The sequence below is a fragment of the Oncorhynchus nerka genome, linkage group LG21 (genome assembly GCF_034236695.1).
Source record: "Oncorhynchus nerka isolate Pitt River linkage group LG21, Oner_Uvic_2.0, whole genome shotgun sequence".
Lineage (NCBI taxonomy): Eukaryota > Metazoa > Chordata > Actinopteri > Salmoniformes > Salmonidae > Oncorhynchus > Oncorhynchus nerka.
Genome location: NC_088416.1, coordinates 29,119,148 through 29,134,550, shown reverse-complemented (window position 1 = coordinate 29,134,550; position 15,403 = coordinate 29,119,148). Strand labels below are relative to the sequence as shown.

At 40.5% G+C, this 15,403-nt stretch overlaps 1 protein-coding gene across 1 annotated transcript; it reads left to right on the top strand.

The window, feature by feature from the left end:
- The first annotated feature begins 6,734 nt into the window (after window positions 1-6,734).
- LOC115103633 (desumoylating isopeptidase 1-like) lies at window positions 6,735-11,840 on the top strand. The gene is made up of 6 exons (XM_029624476.2): window positions 6,735-7,125; window positions 9,098-9,119; window positions 9,273-9,342; window positions 9,564-9,673; window positions 9,796-9,918; window positions 10,022-11,840. Exons 1-6 carry the CDS (start codon window positions 7,119-7,121, stop codon window positions 10,107-10,109), a joined length of 420 nt encoding a protein of 139 aa, XP_029480336.1. The 5' UTR covers window positions 6,735-7,118; the 3' UTR covers window positions 10,110-11,840.
- Window positions 11,841-15,403: the final 3,563 nt, after the last annotated feature.

The following is a 15,403-nucleotide window of genomic DNA, read 5'->3' as shown; positions in this document are numbered from 1 at the left end:
ATCTGTCCTATTTTTGGCACATGACTGTTTTCCATATTGTTAAAATATCCAGGATAATTATCTAATGTCAACATAATTCTAGGTCCCATGTGATGCTAGGCTATCTGTTATCAAGCTATGTACATGCCCCTATCCCGAATTAATAGGAAAGATAGGCACCATCTCATTTCATAATTTTAGTACCTATTTTATTTCCCTATTCATATGGAATTGATGCATAAACTGTAACTTGATCCACACAACAGATGGCATGAAACAGGCTCATCTCAACATTGAACCAACAGAGAACGTGCTTTAAATCTCTTTAAACAATTGGGGATCTGATATCCAGAAGATGTCTGTGCACCTATTTGTGTGATGGTTAGGAAATTATATTGTATATTGCAAGATTCTGGGACTGGGACAGTGTAGTTTTATGTAACAGTTGAATGGACAGGAAAGATCTGAATTGGAAATGAAAGCCTTCTGCAGTTTGGTTGGGGAATGTCTACACCTCCATCTGTGTGCATAAATGGTTCCAAATATGGCACTCCAGCCATTAATTACACAGCAAGGGGCTTCTAAAATAACTAAAAGAAGGCATATTTCTTCTACAGTACATGTAACCAAAAACCAAACAAGATAAGTACAAGATTGGAAAAACGACAATGGTTTCTAAAGGAAATAAGATTATGTTTTTCAACCAAAATATGTAGAGCCTCATTTAATAATAATTTGATTGATAACACAAATAATTTTCTTACACAGACTTGCCCCAACCACTCTTATCGTAGGGTAATTTGAGTGTAATTTGATTTCTCCATGTACAACGGCACAGTGGTGACCCGCCATCTCGGGCAGGCCCACCAGTTTTTTTTTGTGTCCCTGTTTTGCATGTTATTTTGGCCTCAATATGTGTCACATATCAGTTTGCAAACAATGTAAAAAAACAACAATAAACAATATAATTGAGTTAATAAAGCCACGTACAAACATGGTCTCTTTTTCGCTTTTTTGAATAAGGCAGCTCCAAAATGCAGGTGTTTCAGCCTAGCTCAGTGCTTTTTGTGGTGGTGGGGCAGCCAGCGAAAATACAGAGCGTAGGGGTTGGTAATGTTCTCTAGTTGCACCATGATTGGCTCAGGTCATTGGCCACAGATACAATTACGTCAAATCACGTTATATCTGCAGTAGCTTTGATTGGACTGATAATGTTAACATCATATTTCAAAATCTTAGCTAGCAAGCTAGCAGTCATCATCATGAATTAAATTGACAATCTACTGGTAAATCATTTTCAATCCTTGTCATATGAAGAGAAATGATAGATAAAACGTATTGGTGCTCATCGGCCATTGGACATAAACATTACACAACAAGTTGGAAATCGCAAATTCAACAATGAGTGGTTTGGAAGGAATCAGTGGCTAACTGCAAGCATCGCAAAGCAATCACTAGCATGCTATTCAGTGGAGTGAACGATCATCCAACTCGGAATTCCAAGTCGGAAACTCGGGCCTCTTTCTAGAGCTCCGCCCTGAAGATCACTAACGTCATGATTAGACCTTGCTTTTTTCCGAGTTCCCAGTTGTCTTGAAAGCACCATAAATCCAGAGAATGCCAGACTTTGATGACAAAATTTGCCCACGAAGGACTGCCGCGCCACCTTGCTGTTCAAGTGAGCACAACAAGGTGAGACATTTTTTCTATTGTATGCTGCTGCATAAATGATGTAATATGCCAAGGATATATGTATACTGTAGCTAAGAAAGTAATACTAACTGTATGTTGTGTAGTAAGCTGTTAGTAGACGATGTGCCTCACCCTAATAATTTGGTCGCTTTTCCTCTCATAATTTAGCCTACTGTTCTGACCTGGTGGTTCACATGTAGCCTATAGCCTGTTTTAGAGAAATGTCATCATCACATATTGTAAGAGCTTTCATTGTCTGCGTATATGCACCGTTTATATGCTTATTTGACCCCTGACTTGGAAATCTGTAAGAACGGCCCATGTTCTGAATTCTGTCGCTGTACATTTCAAAAGTGCTGAATAAATAATTATATTGACTATGTCCATCCTAACTCGCTCATTACTGTCCTAATCGAAATGATCCGCTCGTCATTCCCTTATACCATAGTTTGTACATCTCAATTATCAGTAGAAACCACATTTATTTAAGCAAGTCAGCCATATCAGCTACACCATTCAAAAGTTTGGGGACACTTTAGAAAACGTCCTTGTTTTTGAAAAAAAAAGCAACATTTTTGTCCATTAAAATAACATCAAATTAATCAGATATACAGTGTAGATAATGTTAATGTTGTAAATTACTATAGTAGCTGGAAACAACAGATTTTTTAATGGAATATCTATATAGGCCCATTATCAGCAACCATCCCTCCTGTGTTCCAATGGCACGTTGTGTTAGCTAATCCATGTTTATCATTTTAAAAGGCTAATTGATAATTAGAAAACCCTTTTGCAATTATGTTAGCACAGCTGAAAACTGTTGTGCTGTTTAAAGAAGCAATAAAACTGGCTAGTTGAGTATCTGGAGCATCAGCATTTGTGGGTTCGATTTCAGGCTCAAAATGGCCAGAAACAAAGAACTTTCTCCTGAAACTCATCAGTCTGTTCTTGTTCTGAGAAATGAAGGCTATTCCATGCGAGAAATTGCCAAGAAACTGAAGATCTCGTACAACGCTGTGTACTACTCCCTTCACAGAACAGCGCAAACTGGCCCTAACCAGAATAGAAAGAGGAATGGGAGGCCCCGGTGCACAACTGAGCAAGAGGACAAGTACATTAGAGTGTCTAGTTTGAGAAACAGATGCCTCACATGTCCTCAACTGGTAGCTTCATGAAATAGTACCCGCAAAACACCAGTCTCAATGTCAACAGTGAAGAGGCGACTCCAGGATACTGGCCTTCTAGGCAGTTCAACAAGCTGCACCTTTGAAAGCATCTTGACTGACTGTATCACCGCTTGTTACGGCAACTGCAAGGCAGCCGACCGCAAGGCGCTGCAGAAGGTGGTAAGTACGGCCCAGTACATCACTGGGGCCAAGCTACCTGCAATCTAGGACCTCTATACTAGGTGGTGTCAGAGGAAGGCCCAAAAAATTGTAAATAATTCCCAAGCCATAGACTGTTCTCTCTGCTACCGCATGGCAAGCGGTACCAGTGCACCAAGTCTGGAAGCAGCAGGATCCTAAACAGCTTCTACCCCAAGCCATAATAATGCTAAATAAGACTGATAAATAGCTAATCAAATGGATAACCAGAGTACTGCATTGACCACACAGTCACACATACACACGCCCACACATGCATGCTGACTACACACACACACACACAACTGTCTTATCTATCCTGTTGCCTAGTCACTTTATAGCTACCTCAATTACCTTGTTCCCCTGCACATCAACTCGGTAGCGGTACTCCCTGTATATAGCCATGTTATTTTTTTACTCGTTATTGTTATTTATTATTCACTGCATATTTATTCCTTGTGTCACTATTTGTATTTTTTATTTTTTTATTTTTAACTCTGCATTGTTGGAAAAGGACCAGTAAGGACCAGTAAGTAAGCATTTTCACTGTTAGTCTAAATCTGTTTATGAAGCATGTGACAAATACAATTAGATTTCATTTGAATCTCTATTGGGGAAGTCCCAAGCTGTATCCACATTTGTCCCAGGCTTTGCCCCATTGTTGAAAAGCCTACATACCCCTCCCACAGCATCCACAGTCTCTTGCATAATCGACAACCTACAGATGTCATGGAAACTGTTTCCAAGGTGACCAATGAAAAGCAAAAGGAGGTGTTGGTAGATCAACCTCTCTACTTTAACCTTTGCTAGAGTATAACAAAACTATTGTTTTTATCATTCCAAAATGGATAATACATGATACATTGATTGCTCTACTGGACTGAACATGTAAATGAAAACAGGCAGGATATGACTCATGCAAGCACAAGCAAATGCGTGCGCACACACAAACACAGTGCAACCCTATTAAAATCTATAAATATTCCTTTTGTGATATAGTATAACACTGATATACAGCATTGTTCAATCACAGGTTCCAATATGACTTATGGTCTGGCTGTGGACAGGCTCTTTTCAAGAGTGTAAATTTACTTTGCAAATCCTTAAGTGGTCTAAACAGTTCAGGCAAACAGATCCGATGGAGTCTGTTTGCATCACTCTCCTTGGTCGGATCCATTTGTGTAGACTGTGTAGAGCCCTTTACAGTGGGTATCATAAGTATTCACTTAAGAGACTGTCCCCAGTCCACCTGGTCGTGCTGCTGCTCCAGTTTCAACTGTCCTGCCTGTGGCTATGGAACCCTGACCTGTTCACCGGACGTGCTAACTTATCCCAGACCTGCTGTTTTCGACTCTCTATCTCTACCGCACCTACTGTCTCTAACTCTGAATGATCGGCTATGAAAAGCCAACTGACATTTACTCCTGAGGTGCTGACCTGTTGCACCCTCTACAACCACTGTGATTATTATTATTTGACCCTGCTGGTCATCTATGGACATTTGAACATCTTGGCCATATACTGTTATAATCTCCACCCGGCACAGCCAGAAGAGGACTGGCCACCCCTCAGAGCCTGGTTCCTCTCTAGGTTTCTTCCTAGGTTCCTGCCTTTCTAGGGAGTTGAGTTTTTCCTAGCCACCGTGCTTCTACATCTGCATTGCTTGCTGTTTGGGGTTTCTGTATAGCTCTTTGTGACATCGGCTGATGTAAAAAGGGCTTGATAAATATATTTGATTGATTGATTAATACACCCTCCTTTTTTCACCCTTGTTTGTTGAGTTACAAATTTTGATTGAAATATTTCATTGTGTGATGTTTTTTTGTCATTGATCTACACAAAATAATTGAACATTTCAAAGTGAAAAGGAAATTAAAATGTACAACAATTAAATAACTAATAAATATAGTCATTGCATAAGTATTCACCCCCCTTGTTTAGGCAAGCCTAAATTAGTACAAGAGTAAAATGTACATGGACTCACTCTGTGTGAAATAATAGGGGTTGACGTGATTTTTGAATGACTAACCCTTCCTCTGTCCCCCATACTGTACATACAACATCTGTAAGGTCCCTCAGGCAAGTATTGAATTTCAAGCACAGATTCAACTACAAAGACCAGTGAGCTTTTCGAACACCTATTAAAGAAGGGCAGTGATTGGTAGATGGGTAACAACAACAAATCAGACATTGAATATCTCTTTAAGCATGCTGTGGATTATACTGTATATTAAACCACCCAGAAACAGTCGTCCTTCTGAACTGAGCTGCAGGACAGTAAGGAAACTGATCAGGGACGTCACCGTGAGGCCATTGGTACTTTTAAAACAGCTACAGAGTTCAATGGCTGTGATGGGAGAAAACTGAGGATGGATCAACAACATTGTAGTGTCTCCACAAAAATGACCTAAATGACAGTGAAAAGAATAATACAAATATACAGAATACAAATGTTCCAAAACATCCATCCTGTAAGCATTTCTAAAGTAGGGCAAAGGAATACAATTTTGGCCTAAATGCAAAGCCTTATGTTTGTGGCAAATCCAGCACATCACTGAGTAACTGCCTCCTTATTTCCAAGCATGGTCGTGGCTGCATCATGGTGGTATGGGTATGCTTGACATAGGCAAAGACTGGGGAATTGCTTCAGTCTGCTTTACACCAGACACTGGGAGAGTAATGTACCTTTCAACAGGACAATAACCTAAAACACAAGGCCAAATAACCCAGACAGGAAGACCACGCCAATTTGACAATACAGAGTATATTGTGTAGATCGTTGACAAACAAATTACAATTAAATCCATTTGAATTCCTATTTGTAACACAATAAAATGTGAAGAAATTCAAGGGTGTGAATACTTATGATAGGCACTGTATGTGACAACAACCTTCAGACACTTATTTAGTGAGTAAACCTGTGGGTGAACAAAGTGGGAGTGAACTACAAGTTCCTGATGGATCATAACCGAATATGTAGAGGGTTTTGTTATGCCAACCAAAAGTATACAAATGTAAAAATAGTTTTATATGAGACACTTGTTAGAACCCTTAACTCACCTGTCAAACCTTGAAGTCTCGAAATGCAATAAATGTTGGTTTTGCTGTCCAATTCCATGATTGATGTCCACAACACTGCAATCACTATGCCCTTGGATCTGAAGCTTGAAGACTCAGGTGCAACAACAATAAACACATAAATATGGGTGTATTGTATTTACTTGCTTTAGACTTGGTGGAGGACAATCACATCACCCCCAACTAACCTTTGCACTATGAGGACAAATGAAGATGCTGATGCACTTTCACCTCATAATAGCTAGCCCATTACTAAAGGCTGCCTTGATTTTGGTTGGGGTAAGTCTTACATGTTGATGGTGTTTGAAGGGCTAAGACTTCGTGAGCTCTGTCATGAGTGTAGAAAGGTACGATGTTTTTCAAGTAAACAAACAGGCTAAAAGCAGCAAAATGAGATTCAGCACCATGGACAGCGGCGGGAATAGTAAATCCGAAATTCGGCGCCTGGACAGTGGAGAGCGACTGTCTCGCGCAATGGTCACTCCCCAGTCCATACTGGGTGAATCCCATTTAATAGGCTAGAAAGACTATTGATAATGTTCAGATGCGAGGAGCTGTAGTTGGGGATTTGATAGAGAATACCATGGCAATGCTTTTTTATAAGAGAGACATTCTACCACAGAACCTCTACAGTGCTATATGGACGCATGGAGGCGCTGATGCACTACCATGCCAATCTGCAATTTTATGGGGGACAACTGTCTCTGGCAGCCAGGGTACTTGTATATTGTAATCAGACATAGAAATATCTAACGTCATAGATACAACGTTCAGGTAATTTAGCTGATAATATAATCTCGTGACATTTTTCAGTAGACAAGCAACCTTGCAAAACCAGCAGTCAGTAGAAAGGCAAGACAGCTAACGTTACTGTTAACGTAGCTAGCTAACAAACACATATTTTGGGGGTTTAACGTAATTAATAAAAATGACAACAACATACAGTGTACAACTGTGTATATATACGACCTGTCAAAAGGAGTGGCTCGCAATCTCAGCCCCATCATGTTAGGTAAGTGAAGCTCATAAACGACAAATTCCCCATATAATGAAGCTGTATAGCTATAGTAGCTAGCTGCCGGTTGAGATTGATTGAGCACGTCGGCAAGCCTTTGAACCAGTTGATGGCTAGCTAGCTGGGTTGGCCAACATTACTCTTGCAATGCATCATTTTTTGTTTGTTATTAACTTGCTAGCTAGTTCCATACAACCTGCCAATTGAAGTACGTTTGAGCTTGGTTTATACAGTATATAGTCGAGCTATTCAAAGGCTTATTCTTCACAATTTCAGCTCAACAATATTGCAACCTTTACGTTAGCTAAAATGCTAGCTAGCTAGCTAGCGACACACAAGACAAGAGTGAAACAGGTGTGTGCGAGCTTGATTGACATGCATGCTAATCAGCAGCATCAAGCCTCGGTCACACACATACAGTTGAAGTCGGAAGCTTACATACACTTAGGTTGGAGTCCTTAACTCGTTTTTCAACCACTCCACACATTTCTTGTTAACAAACTATCGTTTTGGCAAGTCGGTTAGGACATCTACTTTGCGCATGACACAAGTAATTTTTCCAACAATTGTTTACAGACAGATTATTTCACTTGTAATTCACTGTATCACAATTCCAGTGGGTCAGATGTTTACATACACTAAATTGACTGTGCCTTTAAACAGCTTGGAAAATTCCAGAAAATGATGTCATGGCTTTAGAAACTTCTGGTAGGCTAATTGACATCATTTGAGTCAATTGGAGGACTACCTATGGATTTATTTCAAGGCCTACCTTTAAATTCAGTGCCTCTTTGCTTGACATCATGGGAAAATCCCCCCAAATCAGCCAAGACCTCCACAAGTCTGGTTCATCCTTGGGAGCAATTTCCAAACGCCTGAAGGTACCACATTCATCTGTACAAACAATAGTACGCAAGTATAAACACCATGGGACCACGCAGCCGTCATACCACTCAGGAAGGAGACAATCCCAGAACAACAGCAAAGGACCTTGTGAAGATGCTGGAGGAAACGGGTACAAAAGTATCTATTTCCACAGTAAAACGAGTACTATATCGACATAACCTGAAAGGCCGCTCAGCAAGGAAGAAGCCACTGCTCCAAAACCGCCATAAAAAAGCCAGACTACGGTTTGCATCTGCACATGGGGACAAAGATCGCACTTTTTGGAGAAATGTCCTCTGGTCTGCTGGAACACAAATAGAACTGTTTGGCCATAATGACCAACGTTATGTTTGGAAGGCTTGCAAGCCGAAGAACACCATCCCAACTGTGAAGCATGGGGGTGGAAGCATCATGTTGTGGGGGTGCTTTGCTGCAGGAGGGACTGGTGCACTTCACAAAATAGATGGCTTCATGAGGAGGGAAAATTGTGGATATGAAGCAACATGTCAAGACATCAGTCAGGAAGTTAAAGCTTGGTTGCAAATGGGTCTTCCAAATGGACAATGACCCCAAGCATACTTCCAAAGTTGTGGCAAAATGGCTTAAGGACAACGAAGTCAAGGTATTAGAGTGGCCATCACAAAGCCCTGACCTCAACCCTATAGAACATTTGTGGTCAGAACTGAAAAAGCGTGTGCGAGCAAGGAGGCCTACAAACCTGACTCGGTTACACCAGCTCTGTCAGGAGGAATGGGCCAAAATTTACAAACAATTTAAAGGCAATGCTACCAAATACTAATTGAGTGTATGTAAACTTCTGACCCACTGGGAATATGATGAAAGAAATAAAAGCTGAAATAAATCATTCCCTCTACTATTATTCTGACATTTCACATTCTTAAAATAGTGGTGATCCTAACTGACCTAAAACAGGGAATTTTTTACTAGGATTAAATGTCAGGAATTGTGAAACTGAGTTTAAATGTATTTGGCTAAGGTGTATGTAAACATCCGACTTCAACTGTATCATGTTGAATCATGTATTGAATCATCATCATGTATCATGTATTTTAATGTGTTACAGGAAAACAACTTGATGGCATTTGGTAAGAATTCTCCCACCTATATTTTTGTGACAATACAATTAATCCACACAATGTTGTCTTTACTGTCACTGCAATCCTTCGAATGATTATTTTCATGTCCATATTGTAACCATCCATTACTGTACACTCAGTCTTGTGTTTCAATTGTCACAGGCACTCAGCCATTGTGGTTTATGGAGACAAGTTCTACTTTGGAGGAGTGGGTATTTCCAGCTGCTCACTGGTAAGCCTAAAATGATGTATTGGCTAATATCCTCCTAATATTTGGTAAGACCTACTTCAGTGTGCCCTCTACTCTTTAGCATAGGTTTGCACTAGCTGAGAGTAAGACTCGGCCTACATTGGTATGACCTTCAAAGAGGAGGGAAGTTAAACTCATTGGAGATACAGAGAAGTTTTGGGGGTTGGTGTTTTGTTGGATAATATGGACTTTATGCATTTTAGGGTGGAACAATGCTTGGTTCCCAAGACATTGTGGTGGAATTTGGAAACACAGAGGTGACAGAGGAGATCTTCATGGACTACCTGTCCTTGCTAGGAGAGAACACATACAGGTGTGTATGTGTCACAAAAAAAGTGTTGTTTTTGGGTAACTCACCTCATACACCACCACCTTGGTGGACACATCAGCCATGATTTAGATCTGAGATTGCTTTCTGTTGTTATTCTTCCATAGAGGTGACAAGTATAGGTTGTTTGAGCACAACTGTAACACCTTCACTAATGAGGTGGCCCAGTTCTTAACAGGCCGGAAGATCCCTTCTTACATCACAGACCTGCCCTCCGAAGTGCTCTCCACGTGAGTCTACATACTTAGTAGCTGAGCGACAGATACTAGTAATGCATTACTGACTTGTGTACCTCTCTGACCCTCTGGCCTGTTCCTCTGTCTAACCATTTAGACCCTTTGGTCAGATACTCCGGCCTATACTGATCTCCATCCACATCGCTCCTCCTGGGGGGAACATCATCAACGGTCGCCACAGCTGAACTGCCTGAGCTGCACACAGTAGAATTTAGACATGTTCTAATTTACATTTTCAAAATGGAGGTGGGTTATTGACAAAACCGTGAAGGGTGAATCTCAGTGAGTCTAGTCAGTCACACTGCTTTTGTACTGCGTATGCTTGCTTTTAGTATGATTGTTTTGTAACTCCCCACCAGCAATGCTCTCGCCCTTTTAGTATATTAAAAAAAAATGTCGATTCAGTTTCTAGTTTTTGTTTACGGACCTTCCTTGTTCAAATCAAAATCAAATCAAATGTATTTATATAGCCCTTCGTACATCAGCTGATATCTCAAAGTGCTGTACAGAAACCCAGCCTAAAACCCCAAACAGCAAGCAATGCAGGTGTAGAAGCACAGTGGCTAGGAAAAACTCCCTAGAAAGGCCAAAACCTAGGAAGAAACCTAGAGAGAAACCAGGCTATGTGGGGTGGCCAGTCCTCTTCTGGCTGTGCCGGGTGGAGATTATAATAGAACATGGCCAAGATGTTCAAATCTTCATAAATGACCAGCATGGTCGCATAATAATAATCACAGGCGGAACAGTTGAAACTGGAGCAGCAGCACGGCCAGGTGGACTGGGGACAGCAAGGAGTCATCATGTCAGGTAGTCCTGAGGCATGGTCCTAGGGCTCAGGTCCTCCGAGAGAGAGAAAGAAAGAGAGAATTAGAGAGAGCATACTTAAATTCACACAGGACGCCGGATAGGACAGGAGAAGTACTCCAGATATAACAAACTGACCCTAGCCCCCCGACACAAACTACTGCAGCATAAATACTGGAGGCTGAGACACCTTATTGCCTCTAATGGTATGATCCTGATCTGAGGGAAAGTTGCACAACATTAACTTTCTCACAGATCCTCCAATATCATCAATATGATTTATATGAAGGTTGGCATGTATCTCAAGTCAGGGTTTCAGCACGACTTCCAATGGACTCCTTCCACCAGATGGTGTGTGCTTTAATATACACCTCTATGCCTTCACCTCTCTCACCTTAGTGTTAATGATGCTGATAGTGTGATATGAATGCTGAAGTGCACAAAATCTACATTAGTTCTCTGGATGAAGAAACAGACCATGCGTATCTTGTATGTGTTTGAAATCATCTCAGAAATGTGATTTATTATGAAAAAGTTCGTACAATTATGGGGTCAAGTTTGGCGTCACATCATACATATTCTTGTATAATTTTCATTGGGCCATCAGTGGGAGCAATAACTCTTCACATATCTATACTTGTTAGACTAGGCATTTCATATAAGTCCTCTTATTAAATGCACGTATTCACTGCAACTCCTAGCACTGGTTAACTATAGCGTCATTCAGTAGAACAGTACAGTAAACTGTATGTTCTGTAGAAGACAGCACCTCTGGTATCGCATCAGACAGGTAATTACAGCATAGCATGTCTCAAATGGCACCAATAGGTGCTTGTATCTTTTAGTGAAGGAGACAAGGCCCGTCACCTTGGTATGTTGCTCACATAACCACCTTCAACAATCAACCTGACCAATGAAATGTATTGTACACCTCATCCCTATGTGTAGTTTTATTTATTTCAGAATCAGTTGCTGGCTGCTAAATGTAATGATACATTTAAGTTAATAAATATGAATACAATATTAGTTAGGTTGTTGGATGATATTGTTTTTGCACATTGTTTGCTTGTTGTTTTGTAATTGTATTTCTAAATAAAGCCATTCACTCCAAATTTTACTATGTGCGCAGGTCTGTTCGAATGTGTCTGTGTTACTCTTCCAGTGTTAGGCATGCAAAGTATTGGTCCCTCAAGCTGAATTTGAAACATGTTTTTGATCCATTAAAGGAACTACAGTTCATTAGATGAATGGTCTCCATATTATCTCTAAAGAACAACTTTAGACTGACTGCTTCCTGTTTTGATGTTGCAGTTCACACGGCTGTTGTCAGCAGGACCAACCAGATCACTAGTAATCATGTGAAGGATAAATTGTCCAAACAAACTTCAGGGTACTTGCAGTGACCTTGACGGAAGCATCATTTGCTCAGGCTACTGTCACAGTGTGTTAGAGGACAGAGTCTTCAGTCATACTTTTTGCATGCTTGTTATGTTTGTGTCATAGTAGTTGTTCTGTTGTCATGGCCCTGTCTCTAAGTGTTAGTAAAACTTCATATGAAAGTACAGTTGTCAACAAGATTGCGTTTATCTGCTTCTTATCTGAACCTAGAAATCCACAGTTCATTGGAATAACAAAGCATTAATGGATTTTATTTTCATGCAGAATATGGATGATAGTATGTAGAAAATGTTGTTGGAGAAACTAATAGTCCTTGTTTTATTACCTCATTGCTCCATCCTTGTAAGAGCTGAAGACGCACAACGCACCCATGGATAATTCAAGTGCATGTGAAGAGAGGGCACTTGGGCTGTGCTTTGATGATAGACCTGTCGAGACAAATAACACCATGTTTGCATTTTGGGAACACAAAAGTAGGTATGAGGCTTGGTGCTGTTCTGGGGAAGGCTACCTTGAGGTGCTATGGCTATTTATCTTCACCTCAATCCCCCCATCTCTGCTCTCTACACCAACTTCTTAGACTGGTGTCGGAAATGTTGAGGGGGCAAAGTTGTTAACATGACACTACCTCCGTGAGAGAGACTCTGAGTCACACTCACCCTCCCCAGTGACAAACCGTTATATGACAAACCTTTTTTATTTATTTCCTTTAATGTGACTCAAAGGGGTCATGGACGAGTATCCAAAGGGATGGAAGTTGGTGACGAAGAGGCAACTCTAGGTAAACACCACCTACAGTGGTTGGAGTTGGAGCTCTGGTCATGAATCCCAGGAGGAGCCACTGTATTAGGAACTTGACTTGGACTGCTACGTTTGCATAAGTACATGTAGGTGTTGCTAGTTAATATTCTGTGTGAGGACAGACGCTGGGAGACGAGAAGCAAGTACAGGGAGTAAATATTTAATAAATGACAGACATGAAACAAAACACGGACCGCGTCTGGACAAGGGAAACATAACGACATTAATGCTGACACTGGGATCAAATTGAGGAATAGACAGATAAAGAGGAGGCAATCAATAAGTGATGGAGTCCAGGTGAGCTCAAGGAAGTGCTGATGCGCGTAATGATGGTGACAGGTGTGTGTAATGATGGGCAGACTGGCGCCCTCGAACGAACACCTGAGAGGGGGAGCGGGAGCAGGTGTGACACTGTGTGGTAATAACAAAATAAGGATTCATAATTAAAACCTCAGGTCAAGTCATTTGAGTTTGCCCTAATACATTTAGGATTAATTAACTCAAACCAAAGGTTAGGATTTTACTTGAATGTACACACACACACACACACACACACACACACACACACACACACACACACACACACACACACACACACACACACACACACACACACACACACACACACACACACACACACACACACACACACACACACACACACACACACACACACTACTCCTAAAATACTGCTTGTTCCTGCAGTTATGAATTTCACATTGAAGGATTAAAAAACTGATAAAATTACACTGTTGCACAATATTACAGTATAGTACAGAGTACATGGCACTCTCTCCTGTATTACTTTGAATTTATACAAATTGTAATTGGCCACGTCCAAGCACCCCATCACGCAAGTGCTCCACCATGTAGCAATCACATTTAGTTTGATGTAATGTTTATACTGTCCAATCAAGCTTGTTTAAACATCTCTTCATCTATCTTACGTGTCAGTTTGCATGACTGCCAATTTTGTCACTCCATCCTCTCTCCAACATCCAGGGATTTCCGTTCTCCCCTCCCTCTCAGCAACATTGAGATTCCTTATGTAATGAAACATACTATATAAAATACATATACATTATTATTATTAACCATTTGTGTCCTCTCAAATCCAACATTCAATTTACACTTTGTTTGTCTCAATGTGTGAGAGTTAAATTTAGTCTCAAAGAAATGTAGCTTTTATCATGACAAAACAAATGCTAATTGTTTAAATAGGAAGAACCTTGACTCTCCACTTCCTCTCTCTAACTTTCCACCTCAGGAAACGCCCAGCTGTCAGGGTCACCATATGGGAGATCCCATGAGAAACAGACCTGCCTGACCTCAGAGTTTGAGTCACGGCAGATACTCTAAACTCCCATGCATCTGCATACATACATAAATATAAGCATCTTTGTCCTCTCCTCCTTCTGGTGGGTCCATCACTGCGCCATTTCCTGAAATGCCCTTGGGTTGTCCCATCCGGAGAATGTGTGTGTGTGTGTGTGTTTGTGCATGTTTGTGTGCATGTATATGAGAGTGAATGAATGCTCTATAATGGGAGCTCTGTGCAACCTTGCTAATGCCTTTAATAGTTTTGTTCATCAGATCATAAACGTTCTACCCTCTGGCAACTACCTGCCAGTATAAATATTGTAATGGCTTGCTGCACATTTCGTATATATACCCAAGCACGAATGTATGCACACAGGCGATCAAGCACACACACTACAAATGTACCAGCACTTTGAGATTTGTGCTGTTATTCTTTTTTTCTTGGACAATACCCTGCTCGGAGGACACGATTGGAAAGCATTGCATCAAAATGAGCTGGATTCAGGAAATTGCCTTTTTCCCCCATCCGCACTTACAGTACACAGGGTCGTTCTACCAATAAGGTGCCTTTTGTCATAAAGAGCACATATTCAACTTAATAAAACATTGTTTTTCCCATCTCAAGAGGTTTAAAAAAAATACTATAGTAATTCTATTAAGTCTATTAAGTGCCAAATAAAGTAACAGGGTTGACCGTAACAGTGTTGTGTGTGTGATTTCATCTTACATCAGCCATAAATCCTCTTGTGACAGGGGGAATGGAAGCTTGTTGTGTGTAACATGGAGGGGCAGTTGACAAAAACAATCATTGTGAAAACATTTCTAGCCTGTCTATCTATGGGTAACAGGGTTGTCGTGTTATGCTCGTTTTCCATCACAAAACACAAAACAATTCCCCAAAAACCTGCTTTTACACTACTACTTGACTATTAGATGTTCAATGTTTCTTTAGAAACAATGATTTAAAAGCAATAGTTTCACCATATTAAAACACAAAGGTTGACCTTGAATAGTTTCACCATATTTAAACAACAGGGTTGACCTTAAAATGAGGGAAATTATTATAATTTATTTGACAAAAAATTGGAAACAAAAATATAAAAGATAAATAATAATCTTCAGAAATGACTTTGTCAAAGAAACAAAATGACTAGGA

Coding starts and splice junctions, on each gene's coding strand:
- LOC115103633 (XM_029624476.2), top strand. Junction 9,343..9,563: donor GTATTTCCAGCTGCTCACTG/GTAAGCCTAAAA, acceptor TATGCATTTTAG/GGTGGAACAATGCTTGGTTC. Junction 9,919..10,021: donor CCCTCCGAAGTGCTCTCCAC/GTGAGTCTACAT, acceptor CTAACCATTTAG/ACCCTTTGGTCAGATACTCC.